General features: G+C 41.9%; 1 protein-coding gene across 1 annotated transcript in view; it reads right to left on the bottom strand.

Annotated features, from left to right (window-relative positions):
- Positions 1-20,393, bottom strand: part of ZCWPW2 (zinc finger CW-type and PWWP domain containing 2) — a 154,778-nt gene that overhangs the window by 45,102 nt on the left and 89,283 nt on the right. The window contains exon 2 of the mRNA XM_053715743.1: positions 6,029-6,182. Within this exon, the coding sequence (XP_053571718.1) occupies positions 6,029-6,182 (154 nt within the window). The remainder of the gene's footprint in view (positions 1-6,028; positions 6,183-20,393) is intronic.

Below are 20,393 nucleotides of genomic sequence, written 5' to 3'. Positions count from 1 at the left end.
AATCTGTCCCTTCAGGGAACTTGCCGATAATCCTTTTTCCAATCCTTCTTGAAGGAAGGATAGAATCCTAGGAATCTTAACCTTGTCCCAAGGGAATCCTTTAGATTCACACCAACAGATATATTTTTTCCAAATTTTGTGGTAAATCTTTCTAGTTACAGGCTTTCTGGCCTGAACAAGAGTATCGATAACAGAATCTGAGAAACCTCGCTTCGATAAAATCAAGCGTTCAATCTCCAAGCAGTCAGCTGGAGTGAAACCAGATTCGGATGTTCGAACGGACCCTGAACAAGAAGGTCTCGTCTCAAAGGTAGCTTCCAAGGTGGAGCCGATGACATATTCACCAGATCTGCATACCAAGTCCTGCGTGGCCACGCAGGAGCTATCAAGATCACCGACGCCCTCTCCTGATTGATCCTGGCTACCAGCCTGGGGATGAGAGGAAACGGCGGGAACACATAAGCTAGTTTGAAGGTCCAAGGTGCTACTAGTGCATCCACTAGAGCCGCCTTGGGATCCCTGGATCTGGACCCGTAGCAAGGAACTTTGGAGTTCTGACGAGAGGCCATCAGATCCATGTCTGGAATGCCCCATAGTTGAGTGACTTGGGCAAAGATTTCCGGATGGAGTTCCCACTCCCCCGGATGCAATGTCTGACGACTCAGAAAATCCGCTTCCCAATTTTCCACTCCCGGGATGTGGATAGCAGACAGGTGGCAGGAGTGAGACTCCGCCCATAGAATAATCTTGGTCACTTCTTCCATCGCTAGGGAACTCCTTGTTCCCCCCTGATGGTTGATGTACGCAACAGTCGTCATGTTGTCTGATTGAAACCGTATGAACTTGGTCCTCGCTAGCTGAGGCCAAGCCTTGAGAGCATTGAATATCGCTCTCAGTTCCAGAATATTTATCGGTAGAAGAGATTCTTCCCGAGACCAAAGACCCTGAGCTTTCAGGGATCCCCAGACCGCGCCCCAGCCCATCAGACTGGCGTCGGTCGTGACAATGACCCACTCTGGTCTGCGGAATGTCATCCCTCGTGACAGGTTGTCCAGGGACAGCCACCAACGGAGTGAGTCTCTGGTCCTCTGATTTACTTGTATCTTTGGAGACAAGTCTGTATAGTCCCCATTCCACTGACTGAGCATGCACCGTTGTAATGGTCTTAGATGAATGCGCGCAAAAGGAACTATGTCCATTGCCGCTACCATCAACCCGATCACTTCCATGCACTGAGCTACGGAAGGAAGAGGAACGGAATGAAGAATTCGACAAGAGTCCAGAAGTTTTGTCTTTCTGGCCTCTGTTAGAAAAATCCTCATTTCTGAGGAGTCTATAATTGTTCCCAAGAAGGGAACCCTTGTTGACGGGGATAGAGAACTCTTTTCCACGTTCACTTTCCAGCCGTGAGATCTGAGAAAGGCCAGGACAATGTCCGTGTGAGCCTTTGCTCGAGGGAGGGACGACGCTTGAATCAGAATGTCGTCCAGGTAAGGTACTACTGCAATGCCCCTTGGTCTTAGCACCGCTAGAAGGGACCCTAGTACCTTTGTGAAAATCCTTGGAGCAGTGGCTAATCCGAAAGGAAGCGCCACAAACTGGTAATGTTTGTCCAGGAATGCAAACCTTAGGAACCGATGATGTTCCTTGTGGATAGGAATATGTAGATACGCATCCTTTAAATCCACCGTGGTCATGAATTGACCTTCCTGGATGGAAGGAAGGATAGTTCGAATGGTTTCCATCTTGAACGATGGGACCTTGAGAAATTTGTTTAAGATCTTGAGATCTAGGATTGGTCTGAACGTTCCCTCTTTTTTGGGAACTATGAACAGATTGGAGTAGAACCCCATCCCTTGTTCTCTCAATGGAACAGGATGAATCACTCCCATTTTTAACAGGTCTTCTACACAATGTAAGAACGCCTGTCTTTTTATGTGGTCTGAAGACAACTGAGACCTGTGGAACCTCCCCCTTGGGGGAAGTCCCTTGAATTCCAGAAGATAACCCTGGGAGACTATTTCTAGCGCCCAAGGATCCAGAACATCTCTTGCCCAAGCCTGAGCGAAGAGAGAGAGTCTGCCCCCCACCAGATCCGGTCCCGGATCGGGGGCCAATATTTCATGCTGTCTTGGTAGCAGTGGCAGGTTTCTTGGCCTGCTTTCCCTTGTTCCAGCCTTGCATTGGTCTCCAAGCTGGCTTGGCCTGAGAAGTATTACCCTCTTGCTTAGAGGACGTAGCACCTTGGGCTGGTCCGTTTTTACGAAAGGGACGAAAATTAGGTCTATTTTTTGCCTTGAAAGGCCGATCCTGAGGAAGGGCATGGCCCTTACCCCCAGTGATATCAGAGATAATCTCTTTCAAGTCAGGACCAAACAGCGTTTTCCCCTTGAAAGGAATGTTTAGTAGCTTGTTCTTGGAAGACGCATCAGCCGACCAAGATTTCAACCAAAGCGCTCTGCGCGCCACAATAGCAAACCCAGAATTCTTAGCCGCTAACTTAGCCAATTGCAAAGAGGCGTCTAGAGTGAAAGAATTAGCCAATTTGAGAGCATTGACTCTGTCCATAATCTCCTCATAAGGAGGAGAGTCACTATCGAGCACCTTAATCAGTTCATCAAACCAGAAATATGCGGCTGTAGTGACAGGGACAATGCATGAAATGGGTTGTAGAAGGTAACCCTGCTGAACAAACATCTTTTTAAGCAAACCTTCTAATTTTTTATCCATAGGATCTTTGAAAGCACAACTATCCTCTATGGGAATAGTGGTGCGTTTATTTAAAGTAGAAACCGCTCCCTCGACCTTGGGGACTGACTGCCATAAGTCCTTTCTGGGGTCGACCATAGGAAACAATTTTTTAAATATGGGGGGAGGGACGAAAGGAATACCGGGCCTTTCCCATTCTTTATTAACAATGTCCGCCACCCGCTTGGGTATAGGAAAAGCTTCTGGGAGCCCCGGCACCTCTAGGAACTTGTCCATTTTACATAGTTTCTCTGGGATGACCAAATTTTCACAATCATCCAGAGTGGATAATACCTCCTTAAGCAAAATGCGGAGATGTTCCAATTTAAATTTAAAAGTAATCACATCAGATTCAGCCTGCTGAGAAATGTTCCCTAAATCAGTAATTTCTCCCTCAGACAAAACCTCCCTGGCCCCCTCAGATTGGGTTAGGGGCCCTTCAGAGATATTAATATCAGCGTCGTCATGCTCTTCCGTAACTAAAACAGAGCATCCACGCTTACGCTGACAAGGGTTCATTTTGGCTAAAATGTTTTTGACAGAATTATCCATTACAGCCGTTAATTGTTGCATAGTAAGGAGTATTGGCGCGCTAGATGTACTAGGGGCCTCCTGAGTGGGCAAGACTTGTGTAGACGAAGGAGGGAATGATGCAGTACCATGCTTACTCCCCTCACTTGAGGAATCATCTTGGGCATCATTGTCATTATCACATAAATCACATTTATTTAAATGAATAGGAATTCTGGCTTCCCCACATTCAGAACACAGTCTATCTGGTAGTTCAGACATGTTAAACAGGCATAAACTTGATAAGAAAGTACAAAAAACGTTTTGAAATAAAACCGTTACTGTCACTTTAAATTTTAAACTGAACACACTTTATTACTGCAATTGCGAAAAAACATGAAGGAATTGTTCAAAATTCACCAAACTTTCACCACAGTGTCTTAAAGCCTTGAAAATATTGCACACCAATTTTGGAAGCTTTAACCCTTAAAATAACGGAACCGGAGCCGTTTTAAGCTTTAACCCCTTTACAGTCCCTGGTATCTGCTTTGCTGAGACCCAACCAAACCCAAAGGGGAATACGATACCAAATGACGCCTTCAGAAGTCTTTTATAAGTATCAGAGCTCCTCTCACATGCGACTGCATGCCATGCCTCTCAAAAACAAGTGCGCAACACCGGCGCGAAAATGAGACTCTGCCTATGCTTTGGGAAAGCCCCTAAAGAATAAGGTGTCTAAAACAGTGCCTGCCGATATTATTATATCAAAATACCCAGAATAAATGATTCCTCAAGGCTAAATAAGTGTTAATATCAATCGATTTAGCCCAAAAAAGGTCTACAGTCTAAATAAGCCCTTGTGAAGCCCTTATTTACAATCGTAATAAACATGGCTTACCGGATCCCATAGGGAAAATGACAGCTTCCAGCATTACATCGTCTTGTTAGAATGTGTCATACCTCAAGCAGCAAAGGACTGCAAACTGTTCCCCCAACTGAAGTTAATTGCTCTCAACAGTCCTGTGTGGAACAGCCATGGATTTTAGTTACGGTTGCTAAAATCATTTTCCTCATACAAACAGAATTCTTCATCTCTTTTCTGTTTCTGAGTAAATAGTACGTACCAGCACTATTTGAAAATAACAAACTCTTGATTGAATAATGAAAAACTACAGTTAAACACTAAAAAACTCTAAGCCATCTCCGTGGAGATGTTGCCTGTACAACGGCAAAGAGAATGACTGGGGTAGGCGGAGCCTAGGAGGGATCATGTGACCAGCTTTGCTGGGCTCTTTGCCATTTCCTGTTGGGGAAGAGAATATCCCACAAGTAAGGATGACGCCGTGGACCGGACACACCTATGTTGGAGAAAAGACTTTATAGCTAATAAGAACTGTTCCTATATTCAGTAATAAGATGTATTCTATGTATGTTTCAGATCTGATTGTGTCTCAGGAGTCTGTCTGGGTAAACTGATTGTGTCCTTGTGTGATTATGTTAACTAGACTGCCCAACATCAGATTGTCTGAGTAAACGTTCTTCCCTAGTTAATTAACTTAATATGTTAATCTGTTTTACCTGTGAATAGACAATTGTTAGAGGTTTGATGCATTGTTCATATGTTTGCTTTACTGTTAAACCAATGCCCTTTGTAACCTGAAGCCAGGGTGTATAAATCTGTGTGCTGCCTTCAAATAAAGGAGACATTCTGTTTTAAACCTGAAACTGGCTGGGTTGTGAATTGCTGATTCCCTATGCAGGACATTGTTCATCTGGTATTAACCCTTGGTACACTGATGGTACCGTAACAGGTAGGTTGCGGAGACATTAGAGGCGGCAGATTAGGGGTTAAGAAATATAATATAGGTGTCGGCGATGTTGGGGGCAGCAGATTAGGGGTTCATAAATATAATATAGGTGGTGGCGATGTCCGTAGCGGCAGATTAGGGGCTAAAAAATGTATTTTATTGTTTGTGATGCGGGAGGGTCTCGGTTTAGGGGTTAATAGGTAGTTTATGGGTGTTAGTGTACTTTTTAGCACTTTAGTTATGTGTTTTATGTTACAGCGTTGTACCGTAAAACTCTTAACTACTGATTTTTAAATGTGTTAGGACTCTTGACGGGGTAGGGTGTACCGCTCACTTTTTGGCCTCCCAGGACAGACTCGTAATACCGGCGCTATGGAAGTGCCATAGAAAAAAGACTTTATGAAGTTTACGTAAGTCGTTTTGCGGTAAGGCCAAAAAAGTGTGCGGTGACCCTAAACCTGCAAGACTCGTAATACCAGCGGGCGTAAAAAAGCAGCGTTAGGACCTCTTAACGCTGCTTTTTTACCTTAACACACAACTCGTAATCTAGCCGTTAATTTCTTCTTTTACAAAGCACCTCTCTCTGCCTACCTCCATGACCTGAGGCAAAGAGCTACTGAGAGGGTAGGGGAAGTGAGAGGGTTATTTATTGCTTTGTTTGGGGTGTCTTTTCCTTCTCTTTGTGGCCAGGTCGAGTAATTCCCATAGGTTATGAATGTTCTCACTGCCAATAGAAGGAAATATGTGTGAATTGCACCAATAAATCACCCACTATAGTACATCACCACACAGACTTAAAAGAAAGCAGACTGCCATGAATGCTTCATCCTGAAAGTATTCTTAACAAAATGTTATTTTATACTGAGGACTGCTCTCTATAGATTCTGCAAGTAACATAAGTATGTAACACAAAAATTTCTTGAATCTACATTACTAATTAGTATGTATTGTTAGACACTCACCTTAAATGAATCATTAAACGGAATTACATTCTCTAATGACACCAATGCATGAGTATGTGGTTTACCAAGAAATTCAACATGGTAGTACTTTTTATGTCCATTATAAATTATTTCTTCACCACTAACAGGATCAGGGCAAAGTATCCCAGGCCACCTAAAAATAATTAAAAAAAAAATGTATGTATTATAAGTTTCAAGAAGCTTCTCATTATGATTTTATATTAATGAAACATAATATTTAAAATATGGGGTTTATTAGCCCACCAGCATTATATTTTAACAAGTGTATGTAGGCTTATGAATAAAAATAAACATAAAAACACAAGATGGAAACTTGCTGACCCATTTCTGCTTCAAGTTTTATGTCCCTTTAAAAAACAATATATATATATAATGTGATTGTCTATACAAAACAGTGAGTTGCATGTTGCAGGGTGCTCTATCAATATTGCAGGATTGTGCTATAAATAGAGCACAATCTGGCATTACATATCCATGGTCAACAAGAAGTACCAGAGAATGTGCCGCGCCCTATAATTTCAAAGGATAGAGTGACCACTCTAAACATTGCTCAGATTTCAAGCTAAAATTGTTAGCGCTGCTGAAGACCTGAAGTAAAGTGTTAGGTCTAGAATACGCAAACACATGTAAAACCTATTAAATGCTTTGAAGGCAGTTAAACCTCTAATGGAATTAGCTGGAAATTTTACATCAACTCCAGCCTCCGTCAAAGTATTTAACATAATTAAATATATAGGGACAGATAACAAGTGGCAAGCTAAATAACATTTTCGATTGCACGCTACCTGCACTCAAATTACAAATGTATCATGGCCGGCTTAGAATGTGCATTAAAAGATGCGAGCTAACATCTCCCCATAGACTTCTATTGGGAGCGCTGTCATCGATTGCGCACTAACACGATACTGCGTTAGACCAACTGTGCTAAACCCAAGTGAGTTATGAATACTTTACATTCCAATGTTCTTCACATTAAAGAACATGTTCCTTTTATTTAACACACACACCATATGAAGATGCACAACTGCAATATAAAGCACAAAATTGGATCGGTGAGCTCTGAGTCCGGTATGTGCCAATTGTGATGTTTGCGAGAAAGACATAATTTGCGACAGTGGTGTTGTGTGAACTTTATAGGGAGAGATTACCCACCCAGCTGTATGGATGGTTGATATACAAGTGTTTCTAGGCTGGAGACATTTATATGATCCCTGAAATATTTGTTTTGGAATAAGCCATTGCGGTTTGTGCACAAACCAGTACTAAGTTTTGACTATCAATGGACTTGGCTGGTTCTTCTTTTTTTTGTTTTTATAATGCACTGCTCTATCCTGGTTCCACTCTTATCTTTCTCACAGGTCTTTTTTCTGTGTCATTTGCCAATGACGCCTCCTCTTTAATGCCTCTGTCTGTTGGAGTACCTCAAGGATCTGTTCTGGGTCCTCTACTCTTCTCCATTTATACTTCTTCCCTGGGTAAACTTATCAACATGGCTTCAAATATCACCTCTATGCTGATGACACCCAGATCTACCTCTCCACCCCTGCTCTCTCTCCCTCTGTCCTTTCTCATGTCAGCAAATGCTTATCTGGTATTTCTTCCTGGATGGCCTCTCACCACCTAAAGATTAACATGTCCAAGACTGAGCTTCTTCTTATCCCCCCCTCAAGCTCTACGCTGACCTGTGACTTCTCTATCCCTGTTGACGGCATCACCATTTCCCCATCGCCCCATGTCAGCTGCCTCGGAGTTACACTTGACTCAAATGTATCCTTCACCCCCCATATCCAATCGCTTTCTACATCCTGCCGCAACCATCTACGCAACATCTCCAAGATTCAACCTTTTCTGTGCGCTAACACCACAAAGCAAATAATCCACTCCCTTGTTATTTCCCGACTTGACTACTGTAACAACATACTTACTGGCCTTCCTCTTTCCCGCCTCTCCCTTCTTCAATCCATCCTAATTGCCTCTGCCATTCTATTGGCTGTTCCGATCAGCCAATAGAATGTGAGCTCAATCTGATTGGCTGATTGGATCAGCCAATCGGATTGAACTTCATCAGTGGTTGGCTGGCTGAAGACGGCTAAAGGTAGGATGATCTTCAGGGGGGTAGTGTTAGGTTTATTTAAGGGGGGTTTGGGTTAGAGTAGGGGTATGTGGGTGGTGGGTTTTAATGTTGAGGGGGGTTGTATTTTTATTTTACAGGCAAAAGAGCTGATTTCATTGGGGCATGCCCCGCAAAAGGCCCTTTTAAGGGCTGGTAAGGTAATAGAGCTGTTAACTTTTTAATGTAGAACAGGGTAGGGCATTTTTTTATTTTGGGGGGCTTTGTTATTTTATTAGGGGGCTTAGATTAGGTGTAAGTAGTTTAAAATTGTTGTAATATTTTTTAAATGTTTGTAACTTTTATTTTTTATAACTTAGTTTTTTTATTTTTTGTACTTTAGTTAGTTTATTTAATTGTATTTAATTGTAGTTATTTGTAGGTAATTTATTTAATTAATTTAATGATAGTCTAGTGTTAGGTTTAATTGTAACTTAGGTTAGGATTCATTTTACAGGTAATTTTGTATTTCTTTTAGCTAGGTAGTTATTAAATAGTTAATAACTATTTAATAACTATTCTAACTAGCTAAAATAAATACAAAGTTACCTGTAAAATAAATATAAATCCTAAAATAAAATGTAATTATTTGTTATATTGTAGCTATATTAGGGTTTATTTTATAGGTAAGTATTTAGTTTTAAATAGGACTAATTTAGTTAATAAGAATAATATTTATTTAGATGTATTTAATTAATATTTAAGTTAGGGGGGTGTTAGGGTTAGACTTAGGTTTAGGGGTTAATAATTTTATTATAGGTGGCGACGGTGTAGGGGGGGCAGGATAGGGGTTAATAAATTTATTATAGGTGGCGACAGTGTAGGGGGGGCAGATTAGGGGTTAATAAGTTTAATATAGCTGGCGGCGGGGTCCGGGAGCGGCGGTTTAGGGGTTAATACATTTATCATAGTTGCGGCGCGGTCTAGGAGCGGCGGTTTAGGGGTTAATACGTTTATTAGATTGCCGGTTGGCTCCAGGAGCGGCGGTTTAGGGGGTAATACATTTATTTAGTTGCGGCGGTGTAGGGGGGGACAGATAAGGGGTGTTTAGACTCGGGTACATGTTAGGGTGTTAGGTGCAGACATCTCCCATAGAAATCAATGGGATATCGGGCAGCAGCGACGATGAACTTTCGCTATGGTCAGACTCCCATTGATTCCTATGGGATCCGCTGCCTCCAGGGCGGCGGATTGAAAACCAGGACTAGCAGGTGCCGAGCGCACCTGCTAGTCATTTGATAACTAGCCAGTAAAGTAGTCAGATTGTGCCGAACTTGTGTGCGGAACATCTGGAGTGACGTAAGAATCGACCTGTGTCGGACTTTGCCCGGCAGATCGAAGCTTACGTCACAAAATTTTACTTTTGCTGGGCAGCAGGGCTTGATAACTAAGGCGAATCAGCCTCGCCACAAATACACTGCGGAATTCCAGCGTATTTGAGGTTGACGGCTTGATAACTAGGGGCCTTAGGATCAAAATAATCCTTTACTTGATAACTTTCAAAAGAGATGGGATGATTATGCAAGCAAATGTTCCTCCAATTGGATGAGGTTAATGATTGACTTAGGAAAGTTCAGTTGGCTACTTTTTGTAATAAATAGCCTAGTGCTGAGTAAGTCATTTGTTTTTCTTGCATATTTTTTCAATAATTAACTATGGCCTAAATTATGAGTTTTGCAGTACAGTGCCGTACGGCTATACCGCTGAAAAATTGGCCATTGCATGTGGAATGGCTGGTAACGCATATTACGAGTCACGGCAGTATAGCTATACCGCAAGCATTTTAGCCTGTAACGCAACGTCCATTCCACACTCAAAAAATGACGCGAGTGCAGGATTTTCCAAAGCACCGTATTACAGGTTGTGCGGTCCAGCTAAAATGCTTGCCTTATAGACTATACCGACACAATCAATTATGCCATCTGAAAACCTCCCATATCACAAACACTATATTAAACCTATTAACCCCTAATCTGCCGCTCACCCACATCGCGACTATTAAATAAACCTATTAACCCCTAATCCGCCGCCCACCCATATCGCTAACACTAAATAAATCTAGTAACCCCTAATCCGCCGCACCCCGACATCACCGACATTAAATATACTTAAAGTTACAAGAAGTGTATAAAGTCCACGGGACACTCTGCACAGAGTTAACAATATACACTTAATAAAGGATACGAAAAGCTCCCACCGCAACTGTGGTATCTGGCATATGAAAGATATTACCCAGGCCGGGGAGTGAGGTATGTGAAGCCGTGCAAGTTGATAACCCAGGAGGTCGGATGATAAAGGCGTGAAGGTGTAAAGGTATTACTGATACTATTCCAATAACTTGAATCATCTTAAACTCTTCTCTGCTATAGCAGTATATGTGATTATTTGTATGTAACAGCCTTATATATATATATACAGGTGGTACGAGACTTTGAATATATTAGCCACTGTGAGCAGTGTTTTTAGATTTTGGACTTTTAAAACAGACTTTTTTTGTATGTCAGTGACCGGTCAAAATTTTGTTATTGTATTGCTCATATATATATTTTTCTATACATAAAATTCTAATAATATTACCTGTGTGATGATTTGTTGAATATAATCCTTATATTGATAGATACATAGTATATTTGCACACATTATTATTACCTCTAGTACTCTCCCCAGCACTGTTTTGCGCTTTCCAGTGATTAATCTTTATTTAACAGTACTTTTGTAATAAATAGCCTAGTGCTGGGTAAGAGTCATTTGTTTTTCCAGCATATTTTTTTAATAATTAACTATGGCCTAGATTACGAGTTTTGCGGTACGGTGCAGTACGGCTATACCGCTGAAAAAGCATTTTACCCTGTAACGCACGTCCATTCTGCACTCATAAAATGACGTTTGACTGCGGGATTTTCCATAGCGCCATATTACAGGTTGTGCGGTCCAGCTAAATGCTTGCGTTATAGCTTATACCTACACAATCAATTCTGCCATCTGAGACCCTCCCACATCGCAAACACTATATTAAACCTATTAACCCCTAATCTGCCGCCCACCCACATCGTGAATATTAAATAAACCTATTAACCTCTAATCCGCCACCCACCCACATCGCCAACACTAAATAAATCTAGTAACCCCTAATCTGACGCTCCCCGACACTAAATAAAATGATAAACCCTAATCCGCCGCCCCCGAAATCTCTGACACTAAATAAACCTATTAACCCCTAAACCGCCAGCCCCCAGCATTGCAACTAATAAATAAAGCTATTTATCCCTAAACTGCTGGTCCCCCACATCGCAAAACACTAAATTAAACTATAAACCCTTAAACTTAACAATATAACTAACTTAAAATAAATAAAAACTTACCTGTGAAATAAAAAAAGCTAACATTAAACTATAAATTAACCTAACATTAATATTCTAATAAAATTTAAAAAACATAATTTATGCTTACCTGATAAATGTATTTCTCTTGTAGTGTAGTCAGTCCACGGGTCATCCATTACTTATGGGATTATATCTCTTCCCCAACAGGAAGTTGCAAGAGGATCACCCAAGCAGAGCTGCTATATAGCTCCTCCCCTCACATGTCATATACAGTCATTCGACCGAAACAAGACGAGAAAGGAGAAACCATAGGGTGCAGTGGTGACTGGAGTTTAATTAAAATTTAGATCTGCCTTAAAAGACAGGGCGGGCCGTGGACTGACTACACTACAAGAGAAATAAATTTATCAGGTAAGCATAAATTATGTTTTATCTTGTTAAGTGTAGTCAGTCCACGGGTCATCCATTACTTATGGGATACCAATACCAAAGCTAAAGTACACGGATGAAGGGAGGGACAAGGCAGGAACTTTAAACGGAGGGAACCACTGCCTGAAGTACCTTTCTCCCAAAAATAGCCTCCGAAGAAGCAAAAGTGTCAAATTTGTAAAATTTTGAAAAAGTGTGAAGTGAAGACCAAGTCGCAGCCTTGCAAATCTGTTCAACAGAAGCCTCATTTTTAAAGGCCCAGGTGAAAGCCACAGCTCTAGTAGAATGAGCTGTAATTCTTTCAGGAGGCTGCTGTCCAGCAGTCTCATAGGCTAAACGTATTATGCTACGAAGCCAAAAGGAGAGAGAGGTAGCCGAAGCCTTTTGACCTCTCCTATGTCCAGAGTAAACGACAAACAGGGAAGAAGTTTGACGAAAATCTTTAGTTGCCTGTAAATAGAACTTCAGGGCACGGACTACATCCAGATTATGCAAAAGTCGTTCCTTCTTTGAAGAAGGGTTAGGACACAATGATGGAACAACAATCTCTTGATTGATATTACTGTTAGAAACTACCTTAGGTAAGAACCCAGGTTTAGTACGCAGAACTACCTTGTCTGAATGAAAAATCAGATAAGGAGAATCACAATGTAAGGCAGATAACTCAGAGACTCTTCGAGCCGAGGAAATAGCCATCAAAAACAGAACTTTCCAAGATAACAGCTTGATATCAATGGAATGAAGGGGTTCAAATGGAACGCCTTGCAGAACGTTAAGAACTAAGTTTAAGCTCCACGGCGGAGCAACAGTCTTAAACACAGGCTTAAGCCTACCCAAAGCCTGACAAAAAGCCTGAACGTCTGGAATTTCTGCCAGACGCTTGTGTAGAAGAATAGACAGAGCAGAAATCTGTCCCTTTAACGAACTAGCGGATAAGCCCTTTTCTAAACCCTCTTGTAGAAAAGACAATATCCTAGGAATCCTAACCTTACTCCATGAGTAACTCTTGGATTCGCACCAATATAAATATTTACGCCATATCTTATGGTAAATTCTTCTGGTAACAGGTTTCCTAGCCTGTATTAAGGTATCAATAACCGACTCCGAGAAGCCACGCTTTGATAGAATCAAGCGTTCAATCTCCATGCAGTCAGCCTCAGAGAAATTAGATTTGGATGATTGAAAGGACCCTGAATTAGAAGGTCCTGCCTCAGAGGCAGAGACCATGGTGGACAGGACGACATGTCCACTAGGTCTGCATACCAGGTCCTGCGTGGCCACGCAGGCGCTATCAGAATCACTGATGCTCTCTCCTGTTTGATCTTGGCAATCAGTCGAGGAAGCATCGGAAATGGTGGAAACACATAAGCCATGTTGAAGACCCAAGGGGCTGTCAGAGCATCTATCAGCACCGCTCCCGGGTCCCTGGACCTGGATCCGTAACAAGGAAGCTTGGCGTTCTGGCGAGACGCCATGAGATCCAGATCTGGTTTGCCCCAACGATGAATCAGTTGAGCGAAGATCTCCGGATGAAGTTCCCACTCCCCCGGATGAAAAGTCTGGCGACTTAGAAAATCCGCCTCCCAGTTCTCCACGCCTGGGATGTGGATCTCTGACAGGTGGCAAGAGTGAGACTCTGCCCAGCGAATTATCTTTGAGACTTCCAACATCGCTAGGGAACTCCTGGTTCCCCCTTGATGATTGATGTAAGCCACAGACGTGATGTTGTCCGACTGAAATCTGATGAACCTCAGAGTTGCTAACTGAGGCCAAGCTACAAGAGCATTGAATATTGCTCTTAACTCCAGAATATTTATTGGGAGGAGTTTCTCTTCCTGAGTCCATGATCCCTGAGCCTTCAGGGAATTCCAGACTGCGCCCCAACCTAGAAGGCTGGCGTCTGTTGTTACAATCGTCCAATCTGGCCTGCGAAAGGTCATCCCCTTGGACAGGTGGGGCCGAGAAAGCCACCATAGAAGAGAATCTCTGGTCTCTTGATCCAGATTTAGTAGAGGGGACAAATCTGAGTAATCCCCATTCCACTGACTTAGCATGCACAATTGCAGCGGTCTGAGATGCAGGCGCGCAAATGGTACTATGTCCATTGCCGCTACCATTAAGCCGATTACTTCCATGCACTGAGCTACTGACTGGTGTGGAATGGAATGAAGGGCACGGCAAGCATTTAGAAGTTTTGATAACCAGGCCTCCGTCAGGTAAATTTTCATCTCTACAGAATCTATAAGAGTCCCTAGGAAGGGAACCCTTGTGAGTGGTAATAGATAACTCTTTTCCACGTTCACCTTCCACCCATGCAACCTCAGAAATGCCAGAACTATCTCTGTATGAGACTTGGCAGTTTGAAAACTTGACGCTTGTATCAGAATGTCGTCTAGGTACGGAGCCACCGCTATGCCTCGCGGTTTTAGTACCGCCAGAAGTGAGCCCAGAACCTTTGTAAAGATTCTTGGAGCCGTAGCTAACCCGAAGGGAAGAGCTACAAACTGGTAATGCCTGTCTAGGAAGGCAAATCTTAGGTACCGATAATGATCCTTGTGAATCGGTATGTGAAGGTAGGCATCCTTTAAGTCCACTGTGGTCATGTACTGACCCTCTTGGATCATGGGTAGGATGGTTCGAATAGTTTCCATTTTGAATGATGGAACTCTTAGGAATTTGTTTAGGATTTTTAAGTCCAAGATTGGTCTGAAGGTTCCCTCTTTCTTGGGAACCACAAACAGATTTGAATAGAATCCTTGCCCGTGTTCCGTCCGCGGAACTGGGTGGATCACCCCCATTAGTAAGAGGTCTTGTACACAGCGTAGAAACGCCTCTTTCTTTATTTGGTTTGCTGATAACCTTGAAAGATGAAATCTCCCTTGTGGAGGAGAAGCTTTGAAGTCCAGAAGATATCCCTGAGATATGATCTCCAACGCCCAGGGATCCTGGACATCTCTTGCCCAAGCCTGGGCGAAGAGAGAAAGTCTGCCCCCCACTAGATCCGTTTCCGGATAGGGGGCCCTCTCTTCATGCTGTCTTAGGGGCAGCAGCAGGTTTTCTGGCCTGCTTGCCCTTGTTCCAGGACTGGTTAGTTTTCCAGCCCTGTCTGTAACGAGCAACAGCTCCTTCCTGTTTTGGAGCGGAGGAAGTTGATGCTGCTCCTGCCTTGAGGTTACGAAAGGCACGAAAATTAGACTGTTTGGCCTTTGATTTGGCCCTGTCCTGAGGCAGAGCATGGCCCTTACCTCCCGTAATGTCAGCGATAATTTCTTTCAAGCCAGGCCCGAATAAGGTCTGCCCTTTGAAAGGAATATTAAGCAATTTAGATTTATAAGTCACGTCAGCTGACCAGGATTTAAGCCATAGCGCTCTGCGCGCTTGGATGGCGAATCCGGAGTTCTTAGCCGTAAGTTTGGTTAAATGTACGACGGCATCAGAAACAAATGCGTTAGCTAGCTTAAGTGCTTTAAGCTTGTTCATAATTTCATCCAATGGAGCTGTGCGAATAGCCTCTTCCAGAGACTCAAACCAGAATGCCGCCGCAGCAGTGACAGGCGCAATGCATGCAAGGGGCTGTAAGATAAAACCTTGTTGAACAAACATTTTCTTAAGGTAACCTTCCAATTTTTTATCCATTGGATCTGAAAAGGCACAACTATCCTCCACCGGGATAGTGGTACGCTTAGCTAAAGTAGAAACTGCTCCCTCCACCTTAGGGACCGTCTGCCATAAGTCTCGTGTGCTGGCGTCTATAGGAAACATTTTCCTAAATATGGGAGGAGGGGAAAAGGGCACACCGGGTCTATCCCACTCCTTGCTAATAATCTCTGTAAGCCTTTTAGGTATAGGAAACACGTCAGTACACACCGGTACCGCATAGTATCTATCCAACCTACATAATTTTTCTGGAATTGCAACCGTGTTACAATCATTCAGAGCCGCTAATACCTCCCCTAGCAATATGCGGAGGTTCTTAAGCTTATATTTAAAATTAGAAATCTCTGAATCCAGTCTCCCTGGATCAGATCCGTCACCCACAGAATGAAGCTCTCCGTCTTCATGTTCTGCAAATTGTGACGCAGTATCGGACATGACTCTCACATCATCAGCGCGCTCTGTCCTTAACCCAGAGCTATCACGCTTGCCTCTTAATTCTGGCAATTTAGATAATACTTCTGTCATAACAGTAGCCATGTCTTGCAAAGTGATTTGTAAGGGCCTCCCTGATGTACTTGGCGCCACAAAATCACGCACCTCCTGAGCGGGAGGTGAAGGTACTGACACGTGAGGAGAGTTAGTCGGCATAACTTCCCCCTCGTTGTCTGGTGATAATTTCTTTACATGTAAAGACTGACTTTTATTTAAAGTTACATCAATGCATTTAGTACACAACTTTCTATGGGTCTCCACATTGGCCTTCATACATAGTGAACAAACAGATTCATCTGTGTCAGACATGTTTAAACAGACTAGCAATGAGACTAGCAAGCTTGGAAAATACTTTTCAAATAAATTTACAAGCAATATAAAAAAAAACGCTACTGTGCCTTTGAGAAGCACAAAAAGCTGTCACAGTTGAAATAACAATGAACCAAATTAGTTATAGCAACCAAATTTTCACAGTAAATGTATTAAGTTAGCAAAGGATTGCACCCACCAGCAAATGGATGATTAACCCCTTAATACCCAAAAACGGATAACAATTTAATAATTAACGTTTTTATCACAGTCAAACACACTGTCACAGGTCTGCTGTGACTGATTACCTCCCTCAAAATGAATTTTGAAGACCCCTGAGCTCTCTAGAGACGTCCTGGATCATGGAGGGTGAAGTAGGAAGATTGTAACTGAATTTTTACTGCGCAAAAAAGCGCTAAAATAGGCCCCTCCCACTCATATTACAACAGTGGGGAAGCTCAGTTAACTGTTTCTATGCAGAAACAAAAGTTAGCCATGTGGTAAAAATCATGCCCCAATAAGTTTTATCACCAAGTACCTCACAAAAAAACGATTAACATGCCAGTAAACGTTTTGAACATACATTTTAAAAGTTATGAAGTGTTATTAATAAGCCTGCTACCAGTCACTTTTACTGCAGTTAAGGCTCATACATTACTTCAGTATTAACAGTATTTTCTGAGTCAAATTCCATTCCCTAGAAAAATACTTCAGTGTACACACACTCATCAGCCTAATACCAGTCGCTACCACTGCATTTAAGGCTGAACTTACATTACATTGGTATCAGCAGTAATTTCTCAGTCAATTCCATTGCTTAGAAAAATAATTTACTGCACATACCTCGTTTGCAGGGGGGCCCTGCATGCTATTCCCCTTTTCTGAAGTTACCTCACTCCTCAGAATGTGCGAGAACAGCCAGTGGATCTTAGTTACGTCTGCTAAGATCATAGAAAACGCAGGCAGATTCTTCTTCTAATGCTGCCTGAGAAACAAACAGCACACTCCGGTGCCATTTAAAATAACAAACTTTTGATTGAAGAAATAAACTAAGTTTAAAAACACCACAGACCTCTCACAACGACCTATCTTTAAATAGGTTGCAAGAGAATGACTGGATATGACATGTGAGGGGAGGAGCTATATAGCAGCTCTGCTTGGGTGATCCTCTTGCAACTTCCTGTTGGGGAAGAGATATAATCCCATAAGTAATGGATGACCCGTGGACTGACTACACTTAACAAGAGAAAAAACTACCAATTAAAAAACCTAAATTACACATTTAAAAAAACCTAATACTACAAAAAAATAAAAAAAATCTAACATTACAAAAAATAATAAACACTAAATTACGAAAAATATAAAAACTCTAAGATTACAAACAATTACACCTAATCTAACAGCCCTATAAAAATAAAAACACCCCCTAACCTACAATAAACTACCAATAGCCCTTAAAAGGGCCTTTTGTAGGGCATTGCCTTAAGTGAAACAACTAGAAAAAAAATACAAAGTCCCCCCAACAGTAAAACCCACCACCCAACCAACCCCCAAAATAAAAAACCTAAGTCTAAAAAAAAACCTAAGATACCCATTGGCCCTAGGGCATTCAGCTCTTTTACTGCACTTAAAAGGGCATTCAGATCTTTTACAAGCGCAAAGCCCTAATCTTAAAAAAAAAAAAAACTATCACTAACCCCAGAATATCTACTCATGGTTCCTGAAGTCCGGACATCCATCTCCAACCAGGAGGCGAGAAGTCTTCATCTAGGCGGCGAGAAGTCTTTATCCAGGCGGCGACATCTTCATCCATCCCAGGGGCGTCTTCTATCTTCATCCCGGTGGCGCGGAGCGGAGCTATCCAGGACCCGCGATGACAACCTGCGCGGAGCGTACTCTTCATACGATCACCCCCGTACACTGAAGTTGAATGCAAGGTACCCATTTAAAAATGGCGTACCTTGCATTTATATTGGCTGATTTGATTCTTCAAATTAAAATCGGCCAATAGGATGAGATTTTATTTAGTGTCAGGGGCAGCGGACTAGGGGTGTTTAGACTAGGGGTGTTTAGACTAGGGGTTTATGTTAGGGTTTTAGGTTTAAACATAACTTTCTTTCCCCCATAGACTTCAATGGGGTTGCGTTACAGAATTTTTTTCTAACACTCTCTCCCCATTGATGTCTATGGGGGAAAGCGTGCAGGAGCACATAATATCAGCTCTTGGCTTTTGTGCGGTATGGAGCTTAACGCACCATACAGCACAAGGAGGTTTTTCAGTAACTCGTAATGGCAGCGCTATGGAAAGTGCAATACCGCTCATTTTACTATTTATAGGGTAGTGTAATAATTTTGAGTTAACACTTTGCCTTATTGGGCTTAATATATAGCCAATCAGCCAATAGAACGCGAGCTCAATCCTATTGGCTGATTGCATCAGCCAATAGGATTTTTTCTACCTTAATTCCGATTGGCTGATAGAATTCTATCAGCCAATCGGAATCTAAGGGACGCCATCTTGGATGACGTCATTTAAAGGAACCGTCATTCAGTAAGAAGACTTCGTTTGAAGAGGATGCTCCACTAAGATGTCTTGAAAATGGAACCGCTCCGCGTCAGATGGATGAAGATAGAAGATGCCGTCTGGATGAAGACTTCTGCCCGTCTGGAGGGCAGTTTTGCCTGGCTTGGATGAAGACTTCTCCCGGCTTTGTTGAGGACTTCGGCCCGGATGGATGAAGACTTCTGCCGCTTCCTTGAGGATGGATGTCTGGTCTTCAGAACAATAAGTCGATCTTCAGGGAGTTAGTGTTAGGTTTTTTTTAAGGGTGTATTGGGTGGGTTTTATTTTTTGGATTAGGGTTTGGGCCGCAAAAGAGCTAACTGCCCTTTTAAGGGCAATGCCCATCCAAATGCCCTTTTCAGGGCAATGGGGAGCTTAGGTTCTTTTAGATAGTATTTTATTTGGGGGGTTGGTTGTGTGGCTGGTGGGTTTTACTATTGGGGGGTTGTTTGTATATTCTTTTACAGGTAAAAGAGCTGATTACTTTCGGGCAATGACCCGCAAAAGGCTCTTTTAAGGGCTATTGATAGTTTAGTTTAAGCTAGGGTTTTTTTTATTTTGGGGGGGCTTTTTTATTTTGATAGGGCTATTAGATTAGGTGTAATTAGTTTAAATATCTTGTAATTTGTTTATTATTTTCTGTAATTTAGTGGGGGGTTTTGTACTTTAGCTAATTTAATTTAATTTATTTAATTGTTGTTAATTTAGTTAATTATAGTGTAGTGTTAGGTGTTATTGTAACTTAGGTTAGGTTTTATTTTACAGGTACTTTTGTATTTATTTTAGCTAGGTAGTTATTAAATAGTTAATATCTATTTAATAACTATTCTACCTAGTTAAAATAAATACAAACTTGCCTGTAAAATAAAAATAAACCCTAAGCTAGCTACAATGTAACTATTAGTTATATTGTAGCTAGCTTAGGGTTTATTTTATAGGTAAGTATTTCGTTTTAAATAGGAATTATTTAGATAAAGGGACAGTCTACACCAGAATTTTTATTGTTTTAAAAGATAGATAATCCCTTTATTACCCATTTCCCAGTTTTGCATAACCAACACAGTTATAATAATATACTTTTAACCTCTATGATTATCTTGTATCTAAGCCTCTGCAAACTGCCTCTTTTTCAAGTTCTTTTGACAGACTTGCAGTCTAGCCAATCAGTGCCTGCTCCCAGATAACTTCTCGTGCACGAGCACAGTGTTATCTATATGAAATACGTGCACTAACACCCTCTAGTGGTGAAAAACTGTTAAAATGCAATCTGAAAGAGGTGGGCTTCAAGGTCTAAGAAAACATAATTTATGCTTACCTGATAAATTCCTTTCTTCTGTTGTGTGATCAGTCCACGGGTCATCATTACTTCTGGGATATTATCTGCTCCCCTACAGGAAGTGCAAGAGGATTCACCCAGCAGAGTTGCTATATAGCTCCTCCCCTCTACGTCACCTCCAGTCA

The sequence above is a fragment of the Bombina bombina genome, chromosome 5 (genome assembly GCF_027579735.1).
Source record: "Bombina bombina isolate aBomBom1 chromosome 5, aBomBom1.pri, whole genome shotgun sequence".
Classification (NCBI taxonomy): domain Eukaryota; kingdom Metazoa; phylum Chordata; class Amphibia; order Anura; family Bombinatoridae; genus Bombina; species Bombina bombina.
The sequence above is the reverse complement of the archived record's forward strand: the minus strand, read 5'-3'. Positions and strand labels throughout refer to the sequence as shown.